Source organism: Salvia hispanica, chromosome 5, assembly GCF_029641045.1.
Source record: "Salvia hispanica isolate PSC_SH4W2 chromosome 5, Shi_PSC_v1, whole genome shotgun sequence".
In the NCBI taxonomy this organism is placed as follows: domain Eukaryota; kingdom Viridiplantae; phylum Streptophyta; class Magnoliopsida; order Lamiales; family Lamiaceae; genus Salvia; species Salvia hispanica.
In genome coordinates, this window is record NC_142696.1 from 49,181,915 (window position 1) to 49,204,268 (window position 22,354).

Consider the following 22,354-nt stretch of genomic DNA (forward strand, 5'->3'; position numbering starts at 1 on the left):
TATTGGGCGGAATAACTAACGAGTGGGAGAAGAAAATTATTTTATTTTATGTTATATTTTAATTTTTTATTATGAATTAATTGTGTTAGGGAAGAAAAGCTGAAGAATTTTATTTCATGCTGTTTAGGATAGAGATTTTTTTATTTACTAGTAGTACAAAAATTAATGATCATAAGAAATTATTACTTTGATTAATTCGGTTTGGTTACCGAATATTTTCGATTTTATTATTATTTTTAACATTTTAATTAGTTTGCTTTGTGTTTTTTTCAAGTCAAGACCAAACTATATAATCGAATTTTCGTTTCCAGATTTAATGATGCTAGGTCGGCTTGAATTTATGGATGTAGTTAATAATAATATCATGAAACTAGTAAAGTTTTTTTAGATGATGAAAAAAACTAGTGGTATAGAGTTTGAGGTAATAAAAATTTAAAATACAGTAAACATATTTGGGCCAAGCCGGATTAAGCAATTGATGCCAAATTAGCCCATTGAGTCAGACCACAAAGCTTGTGGGCCAAATTTTTTATAGCTAGCCTACGTTTAAATAAGACTAGTCTTCTGTCTCAATCAAATTAATACTCCATAATTTGTCATATGGGAAATAACATGGAAGGATGTAGAATAAATTTTAGAATTATAAACTCCTATAATCAAAAGGGTACAATTACATTATATACATATACATGGTCCTAGATAATGGATGTATACCTAGTAATCCCTTCGTTCCATAATAATAGAGTTATTTCTCTTTCTAGTAAAAATCAACACATTTCTTCATGCCTACTTTATTCTCTCTTACTTTTTTCTCTCTTCATCTCTTTACCTTTTCCATTTTTCACTTTATTCTCCATTTATTTAACTCACCTAACACAATTTTTCTTAATCTCCGTAGCAAAAAGAAACGCCTCAACTACTATTGAACGGAGGGAGTACTATATTTTACAATGCTACCCAAGTGGATTTGTAGTTTTTTTATATACAAGTGGATTTGAAGTTTTTGTATCTACAATTGTAAAGAGTTAGTATTATTCACAATGGGTGAGTGAATTTCGAGATCAAGATCAACGTGTTGAATTTCACTAAACGCCTTCTAAGTTAGTTCTACTGCAATGAACTTGTAAAATGTTGTTAGTGTGCATCCACACTAGAAGATTCCACTTATAATTTACTGACTCAATCCATCGAAAACAAGCTCTATGTCATAACAAGAATATCCCACTTACCATATATCCCAATATTCTTTGAACCATCTCCCTCGTCCCACTCTGAAAAATGCACTCGTATCAAAGTTTGAAACAATTCATTTTGATATTCTTATTTGTTTTGCTAAACTGATGAAAATTAAAATCCCATATGTGGATTGTGTCCATGCAAACAAGAGAAAGGACCATCTAGCTCAGGGACGGAGCCAGAAATTCAATATTGGTGGGCAAAAATATATATAAAGATATTTTAAGCATGTAAAAAGGGGCATATATAAAGGATACCTCAAAAAATTTGGAAATTAATGATCAAAATAGCATATGTAATTTCTTTTGAGGTGCGGCATTTACCCCTTGTAATGCTAATGTAGATCCATCCCTGATCGAGTTAGGAGTTGAGTTAGGCTCGGGAAGGCAGCAGCTTTGAGCTGGGAATGTTCCAGAAGTAGCCGTTGGGAAAAGTTAGTTATAACTAACTTTTTGGAGTAACCGAGAGAGCGTGAAGAATCGGTTGCCAGCTCACTTATATAGTTAGTTGATCTCTTGTTGAAAACACAATTCAAAACACACACATTCAAGATTGATAGGATAGCTCTTGCTAGAGTGATTGTTGAGAGCGCATCATCTTGTAGAGTGATTCACCTTCCCTTCATCTTGTTCGATAAAACTCCATTGTTCATATCCGTGGACGTAGGCTGATCTAGCCGAACCACGTAATTCTCTTGAGTGCTTTAATTCTTGTTCTTTGTTTGCGTCGAATTAGAGCTGCGATTCTAACACCATGTGATCCCATAAATTATCTCTATACTAATCTTCAAAATATTGAACAACTTAAATCGTAATCTCGACATAAAAACTCAATCCCAATTAATCTTTAAAATTCAATCAAGAGTAGTGTTATTCCCATATATACCATATTCTATCATCTCCCACATTCTGCAGGCTTAAACGACACCGTCTTCCTGGTGACATCAAATCCAACCAAGTAGTTCACCTGCGCAACGCTGCCGTAGATACTAGTCTGATCCAAAGGCTCCAACGCCAAGCACTCGTAATCCGCACTCGCTCTCCAAAACACATTCTCGCGCCTCCACTCCACATCCGCACCTTTGAAATGCACCGTGATCTTCGGCATCACGAACTCCTCCGAGTAGCACAGCCGCCACTCTCTGAAATCCCTCACCGCCCTCTGCGGGATCGAGTTCGCAATCGCCACCTCCACCTCGTCGTAGAATTTCACCGGCAGCACCGTGAGCACCGACCCGTTGTCGATCACGATGTTCGGCCCCCCCGGCCCAGCCTTCGGGCTGTGGTAGTAAAACCGCTTGTCCGCGACGGAGATAGCCTCCAGCGTCAGATAGTAGAAGGGGCCTCTGACAGCCAGCGGCGTGGCGGCGGCTCCCCAGCCGGAGACCTCGGCGTTGGAGCCGAAGTGGAGGGTGCTGGTCTCGTACTTGCCGCCTTTGGCGGGGAAGAGGCAGTAGGAGAACTTGTCGTAGCCTAGTTGGGTGAGGAGGGAGCCCGGGGCGGCTCCCAGCCCGGCCACGCCCGAGCCGATGCGGTAGTTGTCGTGTCCGCACCCGAACACGATCTTGGGGAAGCTCACCAGGCCCCGCTCGCCGGTGTGGAAGGTGAAGGTGTCTGTCCCCACGGATCCGCCCGTCCGGGACCCGTCCGAGTATTGCGACAGGTAAAGGCACTTTTGCCTCTTCTGGTCGCAATACCTGTTGGCAAATGAAACAAACAAATACTATTACTAGTTCTATTGGCGGTTAGATTAATATCACGTGTCATCTAATAATGTACTTTAAAATTTCAGCCTAATAATATACCTCGGATAATAATGTAACATGTAGTCTAATACATATAGAGGTTTAGTATAATAATGTAGATTTTCAATCTAATAATTTAATGTACCCTCAACTAATAATGTGGAGGAGAATTTTAGCTTGACTATTATTATCACAACCATCTAATTCAAAGATCCAATTGCTGCGATTTGTGTTGTGTTTTTACAATAAGGACCCTAATACACCCCCTATATATATGTGAGGAAAGTGGATCTGAAATGAAACGTCTATCATTAATTGGTTCTGATGTACTCCCTCCGTCCTTAATCCGTTAAGTATCCACTTTTGTCATTTCCGTCCGTCTCTCATTAAAAGCCCATTTTCACTTTTTTACCGTATTTTAAAACTAAAAGTATATATAAGAGTCAAATTTGGACACTTAACGGGGGACGGACAGAACAACTTTATGGATTTGTGTAAGTACCCGGAGGAGCCGAAGGCCCGGCAGCCGATGGAGCCGCAGCGGGTGAGTCTGTAGGTCTCGGACGCAAGAGGCTCGAAGAGGGGGTAGCGTTGGGGTGTGCATTTCTTGCAGGGGGAGCACTGGGTCCATATCAAGGGGCTGCCGGTGTCGACGTACAACATGGCTTGCTTCCAAGGGGTGCCCACGAACAAGTGCATCATGTATGCTCCCTTATCGTAGAGGAGGCTGCCCTCGGGCGTGCCCCGAGCGTAGCGTCTGGCCCGGGCCAGGGTCCGGTTCCTGGCGTTGTCGGCGCGCTGCTCCAGCGTCAGGGAAGGATTCAAGAGAGGAGAGTCTGTGTGGATCAGATCTGTGGTGAAACCACTCAAGCTGCTTCCATTTGCTAATAATGGATTGCATTTGCATTGCCACAAGATGATGGAGACTATAGTCATACTATAGGGAATCAACACCATGGATTTTAAGGTTTTTGCCATGTTAATTTACTGTTTAGTGTCACACATATCTCTTACTATCTTTTTATAGGAATCAAAATATCTAGACATTCTTTTTTAATTAGTAGTGATTGATACTCTACTATATACCCATAAATTTACCCTTTCTTTCGGCATTTAACATATTTACTACTACTACTGTTTTTATCAATTTTTGTAGTTATTTCTTTCTTTATATATCCAATTACAATCATGGCTTTGTATACGTTATAGTTTCTAGAATTCAAAACAAAATATACGTATATATGCAATAAATATACGAACTATTTTTGTACATATTGAATCTTACATCCAAGGGTATGCTACTTCATTTGGAAAGTCTTAGTAATATTTTATTTGAAAAATTTTGGTATTAAATGTTTAAAAAAGTCCAATAAATTTATAAATATGTTTTCAAATAGTAAAAGTTTCAAAACTAATAGTCTAATACTCTCTCATTTTTTACCGCGGTTGGTTTTAAGTAATTAGTTGACTTTATTAAGAACAATAAGAGGAAAAAAATGTTAGTAGATTGTCAGTTCTATTTTTATACTTAGTATTTTATTTTGTAATAATTATGAATGAAATGAGTTAATGGGATATGTGATTCACTTACTAAAAGTAAAATGAGATAATTAATAGAGATGGACAAAAATGGAAAAATAAGACAATTAATGTGGACTAAGTCTTGTTATACTACTTACTCCGTATAATTTATGGAGTATCAATTTTATTTAGATATTTAATATTGTAAAAGATTGTTATACTACTTATAATTTATTTTGTCTTAATTAGTTACTCCATGCTAAGCGTTGGCTTCCCAAAACAAGTTTTTCTATCCATCTCATTCTCGGCATATAGTAGGCTTAAACGACACAATGTTCATTATAAATAATAGAGGGAATATCTTTTTTGGTCCACTAACTTTGCCAAAGTATCATTTTAGGTCCGTGAATTTTGAAAATATCATTTCAGGTCCATCAACTATGAGTTAATATCATTTGAAGTACTTTTTTACTATTTCCAAGTTTTTTTGGACAAAAATACCCTTGATACCTTAAAGGGTATATATTTTTAATAAACTTATCTTATACTCATATTTTTTTATAAATATCTTTACTATATATTTTTGATGAATTTTCTAAATATAATTTGACCTTCAATATTATCATTTAATTATGTGACATGCAAGTAAAATTGCTTTTCTTCAATTTTTTATATTAAAGAATTTTAAAATAGAATAAAGAACTTTTCTTCAATAATAAAAAATTGAATAAGGATCTTTTCTTGCATGTCACAAAAATTAAGTGATAATATTGAAGGACAAATTATATTTAGAAAATTCATCAAAAATATATAGTAAAGATATTTATAAAAAATTATGAGTATAGGATAAGTTTATTAAAAATATATACCCTTTAAGGTATCAAGGGTATTTTTGTCCAAAAAAACTTGGAAATAGTAAAAAAGTACTTCAAATGATATTAACTCATAGTTGATGGACCTGAAATGATATTTTCAAAGTTCACGGACCTAAAACGATACTTTGGCAAAGTTCGTGGACCAAAAAAGATGTTCCCTCTAAATCATAACCTATCAAGTAGTTACGCTACCATAAAATATGGCTCGGTCACTTGGGCCGTCGCCTTCCGCCCGTAGAATATGGCTTCGGACCGGGCATGGGATCGTCACGCCAAGTGGATTTGTAGTGTTTATGGTATGTATACAACATGATACCCTAAGTTAACATTTTGTTAAAGCTTATATATATACACAAAATTAGATAGAATAGGTGAGTGAATTTCGGAGACGAAGATCATCAATAGGTTGAATTCTACTAGTAACATTTTCTATGTTAAGTCTACTACACAACATCTAAAATCTTTTTTATCCACACCAGAAGATTCCTCTTATGACTTAATCCATCGAAAACAAGCTCTCTGTCATAACAATAACCTCCAACTTACTCCGCTTACCATATATCCCAAGATTCTTCGTTTCCCGAGTAACGCGGTTATATAGAACCATCTCCCCCGTCCCACTCTCGAGAATGCACTCGTACGTATTCCAGAACCCGAGCACCTTCTCGACTCCGGGGATCGGGCCAATGCTCATCAACTTACTCCAAGCCTCATCTCCTCCTCCTCCTCCGACCTCGTTCAATATCCACATATCAAAAACCTTGTCATCTTCCCTCTGTCGATACACGATCAAAACGAGCGACTCTTTTAGTGGCACGATAGCCCTAGTAGTCCTATGCTGCCCTCCGAGTGGCTCGACATCGGAGGGCAATTCGGTCGTTTCGAAGACCTCATCAACCATATTAAATGAAAGAATCACCTCAACATTATTTTTATCTTGGGCCCACCAACAAAAATTTTGATTTTTGTACACCATGCTCCATAGATTATAGCACATGATATTTGCTGGCACATGAGTTCCCAATTTCTTCCAAGAGTTCTTTCTTGATGAGTATATTTCAACTTGATAAGCAATTTGGGAATTCATTGAAACACAATATAGAATCTGCAATACCTGCAACAAAATAGTACTAGCATTGTAAACAGCAATTTGAATAAAGATATGTAAAACTTTTTAACAAATACCTTGATATCTTGGGTGTTAGGGTCAAACCCGAGGCCGAGATCGCCTCCCCGAATCTTAGAATTCGGGGGGCGTGGCAGCTCCGACGACAGAATCTTCTTAAAGCACCGGATGGCCGGATTCCAGAGCTCGATATTGTCATAATACCCGTAGAGGCAGACGACGCCGTTGCATGGGCCGACGAGGCGGACGTGGCCGAACATGTCGTTGAGCAACGTGGGGAGGTCGAGATCGACGACGTCGCCGGGGTTCCTCAGCAGCGAGAAGACTCGCCTGTTGGTGGCGTTGCTGCGGCGGCTGATCATCACCACCTCGGATTCGGGCAAGCGTGAGATGGTTTGGTGGTGTTTGAGGATGAATGCGGGATCGTCGATGATCTTGCACCATGATTTGCAGACGCATTTGAACCGGAGGAGCGATGTTGCCGGTGTTCTTGACAGGATTTCTGTGATTACATCTTCTGGTAGACTCATTCTCTCTATATTCTTGTTGTTTCATGTTCTCTTCTTTAATGGTTCATATATATATAGATGTAAATCTTTTTTTGATGGTAATTAGACATGATTTAGAGATTTATTACAACTAACTTGCAAATTTGTCTCCCTCTCTCTCATTTCAATGTACATGTATTTGGAGGTGAAGAGTTTTAATAAATTTATCTGTGGTAGAAATTTGTGGTTTTTATCATTTTTATTAGGTCAGTAAATCCAAATAGTATTTCCAAACATTCTATAACTAAATAAACATTGTATAAAAAGTTGGAATAAAAAAGTAGGAATAAACAGAGATATGTTATTCAAAGTAGAAGTCATGCCTTGTTGCTTCAAAATCTACTCAGCCTTCTTTGCCCTCACCACCTTGCCCTTGGGGATTTGGCTGAGGACGCCGGAGTTCAGCTTCCGGTAGTTCTGCTGGAGCTGCCCGAGCACGTTGTAGACGAACGCATCGACTTGGTCATCATATCTCTCGTACAAGATGGGCAATGTGTGGGCAGCAACGAAACCTTAGGAAAAGTCGATTCCCATAAATACGAACAAATTAAGCTTAAACCTTGAAAGGAGTGAGAGAACAACGCGCTCTAAAACGTCTAACATATCAAAATCGCGGTATATCTAAAGCACGGAAAAAGTGTCTAACACAATTGGCTTACCGATGTATATCACTGTCAAGAAATTAAACCAGCTTCCGATTACGGCAGCAGCCCACAAGCTAGCAATAGCCTGCGAACAATTGGAACGTGGCGTTTTAATTGCAATGACTCAAAGTTGCAAAACGGCGTAAAATTAGCACTTGATATGGCAAATAACCCGACGAAATGCTATAAAAAGGTCTTGAAGCGGAGTTCGAACTCCTTCTCCATCAAAGAGACCGACAGAGGAGCGAAGCAAACTAAACACGAAACATTCATATCAAAGTCGAGCAAAATTACCACTAGAAAGTGTTTAATGTTTTCTCCAGAGGCAACATCCTGCAAGAATCTCAAACCATGATTCACCTCAGATCCTATCGCCTTGCCGATGTTGACAAAGACCTCCTCGGGCAAAACGAGACGAGGCAGCTTAGACGGGGATCTGTCAAGACACAAATGTTACTTCTGTCATGGAACAAGAAACGTCATAAAAACCGAAAAGAAGAAAGCAAACTCCACGTTTAACGATCCATCACCTATTCAGGAAGCCGGAAGCATTCTTCCAGACGAATTGAGCGAGCATCCCGAGAATCAGGGCGAAGCTCACGAGTGTAAGGAAGTTGTAATTCAGCCATTCGAAAAGCACCCAAACAGCCGTGGCAGAAGTTAGAACACCGGCTGAGATCTTCTTGTTCCTCCACAGCAGCACGTCAGCAGCTGCACGTTTAAGCAAACGACGTCACTTGAGATGAGAGAGAGCTACTCGGTTATAGCAAAAGATGGGCATTGTGATAAGAAAAAACCTACATTTTCCACCTCCTAAAAGATGGTGGACCGGCTTTTCACGCCCAAACAATCTGTTGAACCGATAAGTTACAGAATTCGATCTCTCCTCTTCAAAGAACGACACGGTTTTGTTCTTTGATGCGCTATCTGAAAACGTCTCCATGATATTGCTCATCAGAGCCTCGGCTGTTATTCCCTCGGGCATTTTTCCTAATCAAATCACAACTAAACCATTCAGAGAGTACCATTTTTGCAAATTTTCTTCATATATGAAGCTCGGATCATGACTTAATTAACGCAATCGTGTTTTTAAGACATAACAAGTCCATCAAGATATTCAACAACTTAGAAAGAGCTAAAAAGCTAAGAAGTGTTTTACACGTCCCGTTTCAAACAAATATAAACCTGCAGCCTAAAACCACAAATCGTTAAAAACAAAACAAATCGAAAACAATACTACAACATTAGTGCATACAAAGGCATATCTCGTCCTAAACCAGAACTTATGAAGGATTCGTGTTTCTAGCATTCAACAAATCCATCAAGATATTAATATCCAAATCCTTATATAACCATTTTCAGCATCCAAAACTAAAAATCGTGCAAAATGAAATGCAACAATAATACTACCAGATAACTACATACAAAAGTACTATCTCAATCAACAAACGATACCAATCACAATACAACAAACGCTGAGAAAAGAGTCGTTATTTACAATCTCGAAAATTGCAGAAGCTCAATACAAAAAAGGGCATTGCAAAATCAACAAATTCTGCATAGTAAAGCTGTAATTGATTCATCGTACTCATAATACAGCCAATGTCGATTCAAGATGCCAAAAACAAACCTAAAGAACAAACACTAGATGCAGAGTTAAGAGAAATGAAACCAACAAATGCAAGGAATACAAACTACTCATTGGAAAGGGTCAAAAACTATGTACCAACTACCACCCTCACCCCACCCCACCAAGAAATATGAACAATATCAAACAAAGATCAAAACTTTTACAAAACCCAAAAACAGAATTGCACAAAACATCAGCTAAATACCAAAATATGTACCAACTTTCAACCCTCTACACCACAGCCCCAAACATACCACCCCACCAAGAAATATGAACAAACATCAAACAAAGTTCAATACTGTTACAAAATCCACAACAAGAGTCACATACAACATCAGCTAAATACCAAATACAATAAAAGAGTGTAACATCTCAAACAGTCACTACAGAATCAGCTTGAACAAGTATAACTTGACCCTATTTGAGTTTTCAGCGAAATTACTCCAAAATCCCTAAAATCATGGAATCAACCAAAGCAAGAATTCAATCAGAAGCTTTTACCTGAAGCCCAATGTGAAGATCAAAGACTTCAAAATGCAATAAAAAACAAATCTTGATTGCAAAAGGGAGCTGCTTTTATATGTAGACGGCAGCAAAAAGCAAATTTCGAAAAGTGTGAGATTCTTTTACTGCCGTCAATTACTTTTCGAGGGAATCGGAATCAATAATTTAGAGTCCCACGAATTGGAGCTTCTGTGAATTACGCAGCCATTGATGCAACATATATACACATAGATTTGTGTGTGTTTTGCACACAGTACAGTGGCAGCAAACGCTACAACTAGCAGTGTTTAATCACAATTAATGATCAAATAAATTTTGGTAAAATGATTGTAATATCAATTAGGAGTATACAATAATATTAGTAGCATCACTACTAATATATTTGGAAAATGGTAAATTTAAAGATAAGTATGGAAATGTTAGTATAAATGTAGCGTATAAATTCAGCTAATTATTTGAAAATGGGCGCCTATTTGTGGATTTATTTGAATCAAAGATGTTGATATTTGACGTGAGAAGAGTCATCAAGCATAGTTCTTGAAGTTGACGGTTCTACTTTTGAATTTGAAATAATAAAGAATTTTTTTCTTAGCATATATTTAGCCATAAATTATCCAAATTGTAAATCTAAATCATTGTATACATAATTATAGCAACATTTATTTAATTTGGTGAAAATTTTAAAACGTGTTACCAAATAGGCCATATTCTTTAGTCAGATATAAAGGCGGATAAAATATATTTTGGGTCTAAAATGGGCCAAATATTGAGCCTTTAAGTGCAAATGGCTTTTTAACATAATAATAATAATAATAGTTATAAATAAATAAATAAAATGAAGCATCTATATAACCTTATCTTCTATCACACACACATACAAAAACACTTCTCTAGACTTTTCTCATTTGCCAAATCAGCAAGACTCTAGACTTTTCTCAACTCATTAAAAAGAGTGGAAAAAACCACTGCAACCACCATTTCCATCAAGCAACCTCTCACATCAAGAAATCTCAAGAAAAAAATGGCTTCATCAACTGCTTGCTTCTTGCATTGCTCTTGCTCTGCTACAGCAGCAAGAACATCTTCTAGAAGCTACGCGCTGCCGCCAAAGCCGGCCCGGCTGATCTGCCGGGCCCAGAAGGAGGCAGCGCCCCAAGAACACGACGGCAGAGATGCTGCCGTCGTGTCTCGGAGATTGGCTCTCACTTTCTTGATTGGTGCTGCTGCTCTTGGATCCAAAGCCTCACCTGCTGATGCTGCTTATGGCCAATCTGGTACTTTTATATAGTAGTATAAAATATTTATTTATTTTATTTTCGGTTAGTAGTCACATAAAGAGACTATGCATGCATGTGTTTATACTTATTTAAATATTATAAAATCCTATATTTAATGGAGTATTATTTGCAGCCAATATTTTTGGAAAGCCAAAAACAAACACAGATTTTAGACCATACAGTGGTGATGGTTTCACGCTCAAAGTGCCTGCAAAATGGAACCCTAGTGGCGAATTCGAGTACCCTGGCCAAGTCGTGAGATTCGAAGACAACTTCGATGCTGAGAGCAATCTCGTTGTCACCGTCACCCCGACCGACAAGAAATCCATCACCGATTTCGGCCCGCCTGAGAAGTTCCTCACTCAGGTAACTTCCCTCCCGATCTCATTCTTGCACGAACATAATCTTGGAGCAAGCAAACTATGATGAAATATAGGTTAATTGGTCATGAAATATAGGTTAATTGGTAAGACGTTTTTCATTGCATCGAAATACTAACCGTGAGACAATAAAAATTTTCAGGTGGACTATCTCCTAGGGAAACAGGCCTACTTTGGTCAAACAGATTCTGAGGTATCATCTTCAAAGACAACCAAATCATAATTCCATTACTTCTATCAAAATATTTCTCCATTCCACAACTAAAAATTCTAAAATTAAAACTATAAAAATATATGTGCAGGGTGGTTTTGAGTCCGGCACAGTTGCAACTGCAAACATATTAGAGACGTCGACTCCGACGGTAGACGGAAAACAATACTACTACTTGTCGGTGCTGACGAGGACGGCCGACGGGGATGAAGGCGGGAAGCACCACCAGATCACTGCCACTGTGAAGGACGGAAAGCTATACATCTGCAAGGCACAAGCCGGAGACAAGCGGTGGTTCAAGGGAGCCAGGAAATTCGTGGAGAATGCGGCAAGTTCATTCAGCGTTGCTTAAGAAGAAACCAAATCTTCATAATTAAGTATTTAATTTGATCAAGATGTGTACATAAAAATGAAATACTACCTTCTTAACTTGACAATCTATTTCATCCGTATATAATTTTAAGGAGTCGTTTTGAATCTCGCAATATAACAAATTGCAAAAAGGGAAAATCACAAAATTCCATCAAACTCAAAAGTTAGACGGAGAAAATTGGGAGCACATTCGAGTCCAGAATCTCACGCTATTTCCTCTGCATCTTAAACCTCGAAAGGGGCTTTGAGCTCCGAGCACTGCCCTGCTGCTGTGGTGCATTCCCTCCGATGTTATGGTCATGCTCTACGATCGAACCAGTAAAGGCCTGTGAAGCAGTAAAATATGAGAGATAGAGAGAGACTAGTAGATATTAGGGCCAAATGGGAACTACAGTTCTGCCTAACTTTGCTTTGAGGGTTAGTAGTACTGAAAGCCTAACTCAAGATACATTACGATCTAGGTAAGGTGAGCTTTAAGCAGCAGACGAAAAGGAGAAGCGAAAATATACTGTGTTGCTGGCTGGGAAAGGAGATAAAATCTTCTTTTCTTTTTGAGGTAGCTCGGAATCCTTGTTGCGTGCTGGAGGATCTCCATGAGATGCACCACCTGGATACCATCAAGAGTCATAAGAAATTGAATATAAATGTATATCCTAGCAGCAGAAGAAGTACAATTATGCATAAAATTGACGGTGCCACTCCACTCCATATATTTATGTGTGTGTGTTTGTGAGTTGTGACTTTGTGTAGATGACATTTACCTTTAGATACCAATGGCGCCTCCCGAGTTGCAGGCTGAGTCACAAAGACCACAAAAATGTTAACGAATTTTGTGAGGATTTATTTAGTTGATAGGCAAAAGTGCTGAGTAAAGTAAAGTACGAATAAATAATTACAGAAGTTGTAGGAAAGGAATTGATCGGACCCTATAGACCATCATACCGGAATACTTCTAACTTCTTGATTAGTTCGATCAGTAGAGTCACGCCTGAGGGCGTTATCTTGTTCATTTTGTAACTTCTCGTCCTCATCGGATTCATTTGCCTCTTCAGCTTCTTCCTCCTCTTTTTCAAGTTCAGCCATCCGTGCTAATATGCGTGCGTATTCTTCATCTTCAACTGCACCTTCCCCATTATCCACCTTGACAGGAGGAGCAGAAACAGAGCTTTTATTACCTGGAATTGTTGGCAACAATCAGTCCTGGTTTATCTTCTCATACACAATATAGCACTGTGGCTAAATTAATTAAAATCACAAGCATAAAGCCATAAAGCAGATCTAAGGATGACACATATATCACGTTCCCCTCTAGATTCTTGTCTTCCAACAAATGATAAGCTCTAATAAAAAAGCTAATTCTTCAGACACTCACAATTATAATGGGAATTTGCTAGTTGTACCATTTCATTCGGAAAAGGCAAAAACAAAAAAGATCCGAGTAAAAACTTGCCTGATGTAGGTGCTGTGCCAGAAGGAGCTTCATCGTCCTCAATGTAATCTTCCCTGATTTCTACAACACCCTCCTGCCAAATACAAACAACGAACTAAATGTAAGTTCATTACGAAAGACTATATAGTAAAGACATTTAACCACATACAAAATATTTCAGCAGCATTGCACTTCTACACACAAACTACAAAAAACATACTATTAGCGAGCAACTTCACCCAAAACAAGAACGATTTCTCACAGAATCAACTGGCTCACCGCTGATTCATGGGCTGTCTTATCAAAGAATGAAGCCTCAAGCTTCAAGTCCTCCATTATAGCGTTCAGAGACTCAATTTGGGACTCTATAGCCTCTCCTCGTCTTTTCAAGATCTCAACTGTTTGTTTGGCTGATCTCTCAGCATGGTAGCCTTCCCCTAAAAGGACCTACATTCGCACTCAAATCTCTATAAACTCAAACTACCATAAACACTTAGGAACTATCTCAGCCACTTCAATGTCTGATCAAGCATCAACGATTACAGAAAATCATCCATCATCATTTCAAGTAAATGCAATATATCATAATCAAATAATGCACTCGAATGTCTGAAACTCAAACTACCATAAACACTTAGGAACTATCTCAGCCACTTCAATATCTAATTAAGCATCATGGATTACAGAAAATCATACATCATCATTTGAACTAAACGCAATATTTCAAATCGAATAAACAAAATTGAGAATTAGGATCTCCTAATTGGGGGAAATTAGAAATACCAATAATTTATTAGGGTTAGTCATTCGGCCGGGGAAAAAAGCTGCCTGCCCAAACGGAACCTGCCAATAAACAGAAACGGCAATCACCAATCGTATTTTAGCAACGCCAGCAGCAAGCTAGGGTTACAAATTAAGCACACACACATACACATACACATACACATAGAGATAGAGATAGAGAGAGACCATGATATCGTGGTGAGTTTCGTCGGGAAGTTTCCGAACGAGGTTGATTAAGCTGGTGTTGTCGTCCTTGAAGCTCCTGAGCTTTTCTAGCTCGCGGCGGCGCTCGGCGATTGTGTCCTGCACCCGCATAGACGCCTTCTGCACCTCCTCCTCCGGAAAAACGGAGGATAGCTGCATCACTGTCCCCTTCTTCGCCATCGAAGTGTCAACAGCTCTACAACGATGCACTTCAATAGAAATCAATGGTTTCTCGTCGAATAATCTGTCTAACCAAACAAAACACTATTCGACCTCACCTCACTCTGCTCATTCTGTTTCTTCTGCAAATGTTCAAAACTTCAAATGAATTAATGTACGATTTTATTCCATTTAATTAATAAATTCTCATAAAACTAAAATAAAATAGAAACGTGGGCTCGAAAGGTTGAGCCTGACGATATTTATGCCCATTTTACTTGTAGAATTTTGTAAATATTTACTAAAATAATTAGGAAATTAATTAGGGAGTAAAAGATACTCCATAATTTAAAGTCTAATTTTGGCAAAATCGAATTAAATCCGTTGACCGTTAGTTTTAACGGAATGGTTGATGGAGGACCAATTGTGATCTGATTTGAAATGTACAGACCAAAATTAAAAAGATAAAATTTAGGACCAAAATCGTAAAATGGTCATATATTCAAGACCAAATGGTCATATATTCAAGACCAATTTTGACCTATACTGATATTAAATCTGATGTAAGTGGCATGTAGTGTTATTTGTTTATTATACATTAAATTTGTATAGATTTTTTTATTGTATATGCCTCTTGGTGGTCATGTACTCATGTTATCCTTTATTTAAATTTTATAATAAAATATATCGAGATCTTAAGCTATTTCGAAGCTTTATGAATTATGATGATAATATTCTAACATACTACTAGTACTCAAGATTTTACTCATTTATGAAATTACTAGTAATAAATTTTTTGCATTCAGAGCAGCATAGCGTCAACATTTTAGCCAAGAAAGAAGATAAATCATTGCAATTTTACAAAAATATACATGTATAAAGGATTATAGACGGTGAATACCCCAAAAAAAAAAAAAGGAGAAGTTGCAAAAGATAAGAGCCTAAATGTAACCACTTATTGTAAAATCATAGTAACAGTTTAGTATACATAATAGCAAAGGGCTTCATCCAAAAAATGATGCACCGATGAAAATTGGTGAAGCACGGCTCTACTACTCGTCGGCAACCTCGATGAGGGTTGGCTCGTAATCGCTCGGTGCCTCAAAACCGTGCAGGTTCATCACAGTCGCTGCCACATTGGCTAGCCCGGCACCGGGGAGGTCTTGGCGGAATCTAACACCCGGAGCCAACCCTGGCCCTCCGATAGCAATAGGAACCTACACAAGGTGATCATACCTCATAAAAGATCATCGAATGAAACACAGCTTAGTTGGTAAATGTAAAAGAAACGGGTCCGCTTACTTACGGGTTGTAGTGTGTGAGAGGTGAGGATTTGAACGTTGCCATCCTTGTCAAGAAGGGGTTCGCCTTTCTTGTTTCGCTTCACCATATCCTCGGCATTACCATGATCAGCGGTCACAACGTAGATACCACCAACTTGCTCGATTGCATCCAGTATCATCTGCAAAAATAGTTAGCAGTTCGATCCACGAGAGCCATAAACGAATCGAGAAAATACTTGTCATACTCACAAAATTACACTATACCCTTTTGCAGCAAGTTTTTAATATTTGTCATACTCACAAAATAATCCAAACTACAGAGAAAACTCACCTTCACGGCTTCATCAGCGGCCTGGCAAGCTACGATTGTTGCTTGAACATCGCCCGTGTGTCCAACCATGTCGCCGTTAGGGAGGTTGACACGTACCTTAACAGCAAGCATGCCTCATTAAAATCAAACTAAGCTTCCTATGTCGAAATACTATTCATCCACTATTAACCACAGAACGAGGCTCGATGAGTCACCTGGTCATATTTGCGGCTAAGGATGGCATCCCTCGCTTTCTCACCAATCTCCAAGGCCTTCATCTTTGGCTTGGCATTGAAGCTAATGCCAATATCACTTGGGATTTCAACATACTCTTCCATATCCGGGTTGAAGCATCCCGACCGGTTCCCATTCCAGAAAAACGTGACGTGACCAAATTTAACCGTCTCACTGTTAGCAAAACCAGGGCATATATGATATCACTAGCTCATAATGAAGAATAAACAATAGCGCTAACAACTTGCCTGCACGCGAAAGTACGGATACCGTTGTGCACCAAATATTCTCCAGAGGTTCTTTCAATCTCGGGGGGAGAAACAAGATAATGACTAGGAAGTTTCAGTTCACCGTCGTACTGAAGCATCCCTGCATACCGTATTTTAGGATATCTAACACGGTCAAATTTATCGAATTTGTCATAGTCAAGTGCCTTGGCCAGCATGACCATACGATCGGCCCTAAAGTTGAAAGTTACAACCGCATCACCGTCAACAATTGGCCCGACCGCCTTCCCGTTGTCATCGACAATAACAAATGGAGGCAAGAATTGATCATTTGCGCCAGGGGACTCTCTTAGCTTCTTCACGGCCTCAAGAGCACTCTTGAACTTGTGGGGTGCTTCTCCAAGCACCTGAGCATCCCAGCCTCGTTTCACGACGTCCCAGTCATTCTGCAAAGTAAAGGAGCACGGTGTTGTGAAAGAATACGCATTACAAGGAAATTCGAGAAGGGTGTACCTCATAACGATCCATTGTAACGTACATACGCCCGCCACCAGACGCAATCTTGGCATCAATGCCTTTCTCACAGAGCTTTGCTAGATCATTTTCAAGACTTTCCACAAAGCCGACGCTGGATCCATCCAGCACGTCACGTCCATCGGTCAGAATATGCACTCGGATTCTTTTCGCACCATGCTCACTAGCTCCCTTCAGCAGCAACTACATCACAAGAGTAATACATCCACATTACAAAATCATGAAACCACAAACAGAGAAAGGCCATCCACTTCTTCGGGAAGAGGATAGAACAACGCAGTTTGGTGAAATATACGAAGCAGAGATACCTGCAACTGGTCGAACCTAGAGTGAACACCTCCATCACTTAATAATCCAATGAGGTGAAGCGTCCCGTCTTCGAAGGATTGTTTAATATACTTGAAACCATCCCCCTCGTAGATTTTACCCGTTTCCAGAGCAATATCCACAAGCTTCGCCCTACATTGGCCGTGAATCCGTGATAGGACAAGACGTTAGTGCACATTTCCTTAAGGTTCTACCTATTTCCATTAGTGATCATATGACAGACTCCCCAAAAGAAATAAAATCGCATTTCTATCATTAACTACGCATAGTAGCACAGTATATCAACTATTTTGCAGCGTCTCAATCAGAAACTATGGATCGTAGCACCGTATATGCAAAACTTCATATACGAGTTCAGTTTTCCTATAAATCAGCTCAATGCTTAAAACAAGAAAAACCTAACTCTAAGGAGTATATAAGTTCATCAGTCTTTCAATAAATAAGCTCAATGCTGCCAAAAACAATAACTAAAGCTTCATCTATCATAATGAACTTCCTTCTAACTCTAGCTTAACACTAAAAACAGAAAATAATGAGAACTATACATAATACATGTATTAGTATCTGACCCTTGTGCATAGATACGGCCAGCACCAAGAGCATTGTGTCCAACCTCACTGTTGCCCATATCATCATCTGAGGGCAGCCCCACCGCCGTCCCGTGCGCCTTCACCAACCTCCACCTCTCCGGCGCCCCCTTCACCACCCAAAAAAACACAATTCAGCCACGCATACTTCTTCATAGCACAATAATTTGTTAGGGAGATTCAAAATACTGAACAAAACGGATAATCTGAAAGTCGTGATGAAATCACTTTCAGATCAAATCAATTTCGGCGGTTCTACCAAAATATTTGATCGGATACAATTCAGAGAAAAAACAGAACTATCTTATGTTGATATCTGAGAAAAAGAATATCAAAACCAAACAGGAACCGATCCGAACTTAACAAGATAAACCAGCGCATTTTATCAACTTGAAACAACGCGTCTGTTAATTTCGTAACAGAAATTAACTGATTTTCAAAAGGTTTCCGAAATTGCAAACTAGTCCTTTGACTTTCAGAAATTATATTTTCGGATGATTTTCTTACACAGCAACTTCGTTGGAAATAAAAAGTTTCCAAGCTGACCTGGACCCCCAGCCAGGGGCTCTGCCCCTTGGACCCCGCTACCCGGGGGCGCTGCCCCCGGACCCCCGTCCATAAAATATCATAATGAATTCAAATAAGCGTGCACTCCGCACCTCCAGACTTATATGATGTCTCATTATGATAATACTAATCAATCAAGTTAATCCAATTACACTAAAATATCCAACATAATTGCACGAATTAACATAAAAATGCCTACTTTTTTGAGAGAATCCATGGTTGGGGTGTGGGCGACATGGATGCAATTGTAGGGATTAGGGTTAGCCTCTCCCCAGCCATCCAAAACCACCACCGCCACAGTTTTCCCCTTGGCCAGTTTCGGGTGATCCTTCAACTTCCACGAAAAGCCCGAGCTCCCCATTTCTCTGCTCAAACATAAACGAATCATGTCGTATTTCATCATCAAAATTCAAACATATATATATGCATGAATATATCTATATAATCAATCGGAATTAGCGATACTCTCATTCTCATAGGATAAATGCATGCATCTACAGTTAGATATAAGATATATATGCATATAGATTATAGAGTGAGAGAATTGCCTGCTTTTGCAAGGAGATAGAGATGATTGAAGAAGAAATGCTTTGAATTTTGTGTGAATTTTTTGTGATCAAAAGATTTCTACTACGAGCTAGATTTCTGGAAGAATGTAGAGCTAAGAGTTTGAACGTGGAATTTCTAGACAAATGTACACGTGGCGTTGCACGTGACACCGTGTCTTTTTTTTTTTTCTTTTCGTGAAGAGATAATAAGAATATTAAAAAAAGTGAGTCGATTATTGGGTAGTTGACACCTATATTTAGAAGTGTCCACGGTTCAGGAATCGATGGTTACGGTTCGGAATCGCCGGTTCTAATTTTGAAAATTGTTAAACTGGAACCGAACCGCGAGGGTATTTCGTGGTTATGGTTACGGTTCCAAAACTCTCGGTTTAGGTTTCGGTTCTGAACCGACGATTTTCTAGTGGTTTTTTACGATTCCGAACCGTCGGTTTTTTGTGGTTCCGGCTTAATTTCACGGTTTTTCTGTGGTTTTTCGAGGTTCCGATTTGGAACCGTCTGGAACCGAAGGTTACGATTTCAGTTTTAACCGCCGATTCGATAAACCTTGGGCAAGTCTACCTATATTCATGATAACTCTATTTTAGAGGGAGCAAATATCTTTGATTTAAATAATCGAATCGTATGGAAACGAAATGAAAATGTTAAATTTGGTTCCGGTTTTTCGAATTGGATCAAACATATTCCTTTATTTTCAAAATTTAAAAATTAAAATTACAGTTCAAACTGGTTTTTTCAAAATTTTCAAAAATAAAATTTATTTTAATTCAAATAATATTTTATTTATATATTATTATTAACTTGATATATATGATAGGTAGTAAGTTTTTTTTGTTTCAGAATTTTTTGGGAAATTTTAGTATTTTTTGGTTCTGTTTAGATTTTGTGATAAAAAATTAGACTCAGATGCAGAATTTTAGATATTTCGAACCGTTTGAATATATATTCTCTTAAAATTCAAATATTTGGATTAGTTTGGATGAGATAAAAATAGTCATATCACTACTTGTTTTCTTGAAAATGTATTTTTGTTTTTTACAATAAGTCAAAGGAATGTGAGGGAAATAAATTTAAATTTGAAATAAGGTTTGGTAGTCCAACTTCTCTTAAAGCAAGCTTTTTATTCATGGTGGTAACGAGCACTATAAATATTTTAATTTTAAAGCAAGATGAGTAGTAATTTTAGATAGTAGTAATAGGTAAATTCTCATATAAATTCAATCATATTTCTCAAATTTGTTACGGGTGACTGAATTTAATTTGATTTTCACTCAAAAAAAATGATGACAAATTTTAATTACATTGATGAGGTGGAAAATGTGCTGAAACTAAAATAAAACCAAATAGTATTAAAAAAATAATAATAAAGGTGGTAATGGGCCAGACAAAGATGTCCAATGCCATCGATGCTCTTATGGTCGATTTGTCTGGGCTATTATTAGGGCCCACCTCCAGCTCAACAATGTGGTCTCAATATTATATAAATAAATAATTTATTGTTTTGCAAAAAAAATGGTGAAGAATGGTGGTTATTATTATCAAATAAGGAATTGTTATTGTTGAAATTTGGGGAAAGTTGGACATTTGAAATCGGGCAAATGTTATTTTCATATTAAGATATTAACATTGAGCATTTTATACTCCCAAGGGATTTTATGCAAATTTGTTTTGTAAGTTGAGAGCAAGAAAATAAGGTAGATGTCTAAGATGTCATGCATGAGTTATCAGTTAAATTTATATTATTCCAATTTTAAAATTATAGTACTATGATTTAACGGGCCTCATACGATGGTTTCAACATGACCAAGCGCATAACAAAGCCCACATATGAGGGATGTGCGGCTCTATTGTGAAGCCTAGAAGTGACGACTACATGTCAACGAAATCAAAAGGAGCAAAATGAGTACCGTTCCAAGATAATTAACGCAATTATTATTAGAATGCTCGCTCCAAATAAAACCTTGGCCCTCACATACTATTTATGAGGAACATACTCATACATAGTCACTTGCAGTCTTACACGTTATCTTTCACAGACTATCACTCTTGCATTATTTGCATTCTTTTGATTTGTGCACTGTGAACTCCCACATGTTTTGGTCGCACAATTAGCTCGATTACTTTGGACAATCATCGCCACTATTTATACAACAATTTACCGTGTTCGCTCCGATCGACTATAACTACTCGATCGGTTGAATAATCCGTTTACCATCTCTTTTCTACCATTATTTAGCACTTTACGCATTATTTATGTTTATTATAATGGTTATTCTCGATTATTTACTAACTTGAACATCAAGAAGCTCTTTTATCGACTTCCAAATCATTATCTTGGTCTTAACACTCTCAATTTTCACAATTTGAATATTACAGATAAAATTAATTTGTAAAAATAATAATTTTGCGAAACATTTTAAAAATGGAATAGTTTAGATATTTGATAATTTAATTATAGCACTATTATATTAAAATTAATCATTGATTTAACTTTCAAGCGTTACTTATTCTTTGGTGCAAAGATAGCTATAGATTTTGAATTAAATGATGTGTTTCAAATTTGGAAACCACAGGATTTATAGAGCATTATTGAAATGGTACCTGCAGTCGGTGGAAGATGAAGCGTAATCTACAAATTACTAGTAACTTGCAATATTTATACAACTAAAAAATGACAATATGTATCTTGTAAAATATATTATCTGTAAAAAATAAATATTAGAAACAAAAAATTCTTTTCATTAGCCTTGCCCTACACTAAAGACTAAAGTTAACCCACCTACTACTAATTAAAAATTCCATTGTACAAACAATTTACATTAATATAACCAACAAAAATGCATAACTACCACAATTATAGTACCCATCAAAACATCAAAATGACCGTTACAATTATTATATGTTCTCAGCATTAATTATTGCACACTCATCATTTACTTAGCACATGCATGCAAATGTTTCCAAATATAAAACTAAAATGGCAATTAGTAGGGGTGACTGGTGAGAATTCGGTCGGTTCGGTTCCGACCGAACCGATTAATCAGTTTACCGACTCTCATTTTTTCTGAAACTCAGA

The 22,354-nt window shown here is 37.8% G+C and overlaps 5 protein-coding genes and 1 pseudogene across 8 annotated transcripts; 1 reads left to right on the forward strand and 5 right to left on the reverse strand.

Moving 5' to 3' along the window:
* Positions 1–2,130: 2,130 nt before the first annotated feature.
* LOC125188063 (aspartic proteinase CDR1 pseudogene) lies at positions 2,131–3,916 on the reverse strand (annotated as a pseudogene).
* A 1,498-nt stretch (positions 3,917–5,414) lies between these two features.
* On the reverse strand, positions 5,415–7,127 carry LOC125191246 (F-box/kelch-repeat protein At3g23880-like). Its single transcript, XM_048088761.2, has 2 exons — positions 6,562–7,127; positions 5,415–6,490 (listed from the first exon to the last, which is right to left on the reverse strand). The coding sequence occupies exons 1-2, from the start codon at positions 7,030–7,032 to the stop codon at positions 5,873–5,875; spliced, it is 1,089 nt and encodes a 362-aa protein (XP_047944718.1). The 5' UTR covers positions 7,033–7,127; the 3' UTR covers positions 5,415–5,872.
* A 134-nt stretch (positions 7,128–7,261) lies between these two features.
* On the reverse strand, positions 7,262–10,180 carry LOC125191247 (Reticulon family protein). Its single transcript, XM_048088763.2, has 6 exons — positions 9,826–10,180; positions 8,496–8,684; positions 8,225–8,405; positions 7,989–8,130; positions 7,710–7,779; positions 7,262–7,562 (listed from the first exon to the last, which is right to left on the reverse strand). The coding sequence occupies exons 2-6, from the start codon at positions 8,677–8,679 to the stop codon at positions 7,390–7,392; spliced, it is 750 nt and encodes a 249-aa protein (XP_047944720.1). The 5' UTR covers positions 8,680–8,684; positions 9,826–10,180; the 3' UTR covers positions 7,262–7,389.
* A 584-nt stretch (positions 10,181–10,764) lies between these two features.
* Positions 10,765–12,159, forward strand: LOC125190358 (oxygen-evolving enhancer protein 2, chloroplastic-like). The gene is made up of 4 exons (XM_048087639.2): positions 10,765–11,102; positions 11,239–11,471; positions 11,628–11,678; positions 11,788–12,159. The coding sequence occupies exons 1-4, from the start codon at positions 10,850–10,852 to the stop codon at positions 12,046–12,048; spliced, it is 798 nt and encodes a 265-aa protein (XP_047943596.2). The 5' UTR covers positions 10,765–10,849; the 3' UTR covers positions 12,049–12,159.
* Positions 11,687–14,879, reverse strand: LOC125190357 (Prefoldin chaperone subunit family protein). Of its 2 annotated transcripts, XM_048087637.2 has the most exons (9): positions 14,763–14,879; positions 14,467–14,680; positions 14,281–14,340; positions 13,777–13,944; positions 13,519–13,591; positions 13,011–13,243; positions 12,830–12,863; positions 12,578–12,675; positions 11,687–12,394 (listed from the first exon to the last, which is right to left on the reverse strand). In XM_048087637.2, exons 1-9 carry the CDS (start codon positions 14,774–14,776, stop codon positions 12,278–12,280), a joined length of 1,011 nt encoding a protein of 336 aa, XP_047943594.1. In that variant the 5' UTR covers positions 14,777–14,879; the 3' UTR covers positions 11,687–12,277. The 2 variants fall into 2 exon arrangements, with proteins under 2 accessions (XP_047943594.1, XP_088915598.1); XM_089059472.1 differs by lacking the exon at positions 13,777–13,944.
* Positions 14,880–15,421: 542 nt separating this feature from the next.
* On the reverse strand, positions 15,422–19,378 carry LOC125186687 (2,3-bisphosphoglycerate-independent phosphoglycerate mutase-like). 3 transcript variants are annotated; one of them, XM_048083102.2, is made up of 10 exons: positions 19,261–19,378; positions 18,912–19,077; positions 18,128–18,255; positions 17,540–17,690; positions 17,211–17,414; positions 16,719–17,143; positions 16,452–16,644; positions 16,258–16,353; positions 15,950–16,105; positions 15,422–15,860 (listed from the first exon to the last, which is right to left on the reverse strand). In XM_048083102.2, the coding sequence occupies exons 2-10, from the start codon at positions 19,071–19,073 to the stop codon at positions 15,696–15,698; spliced, it is 1,680 nt and encodes a 559-aa protein (XP_047939059.2). In that variant the 5' UTR covers positions 19,074–19,077; positions 19,261–19,378; the 3' UTR covers positions 15,422–15,695. The 3 variants fall into 3 exon arrangements, with proteins under 3 accessions (XP_047939059.2, XP_088914211.1, XP_047939058.2); XM_089058085.1 differs by lacking the exon at positions 19,261–19,378 and having other exon boundaries at positions 15,946–16,105; positions 18,912–19,191; XM_048083101.2 differs by lacking the exon at positions 19,261–19,378 and having other exon boundaries at positions 18,912–19,182.
* Between the last annotated feature and the right edge of the window lie 2,976 nt (positions 19,379–22,354).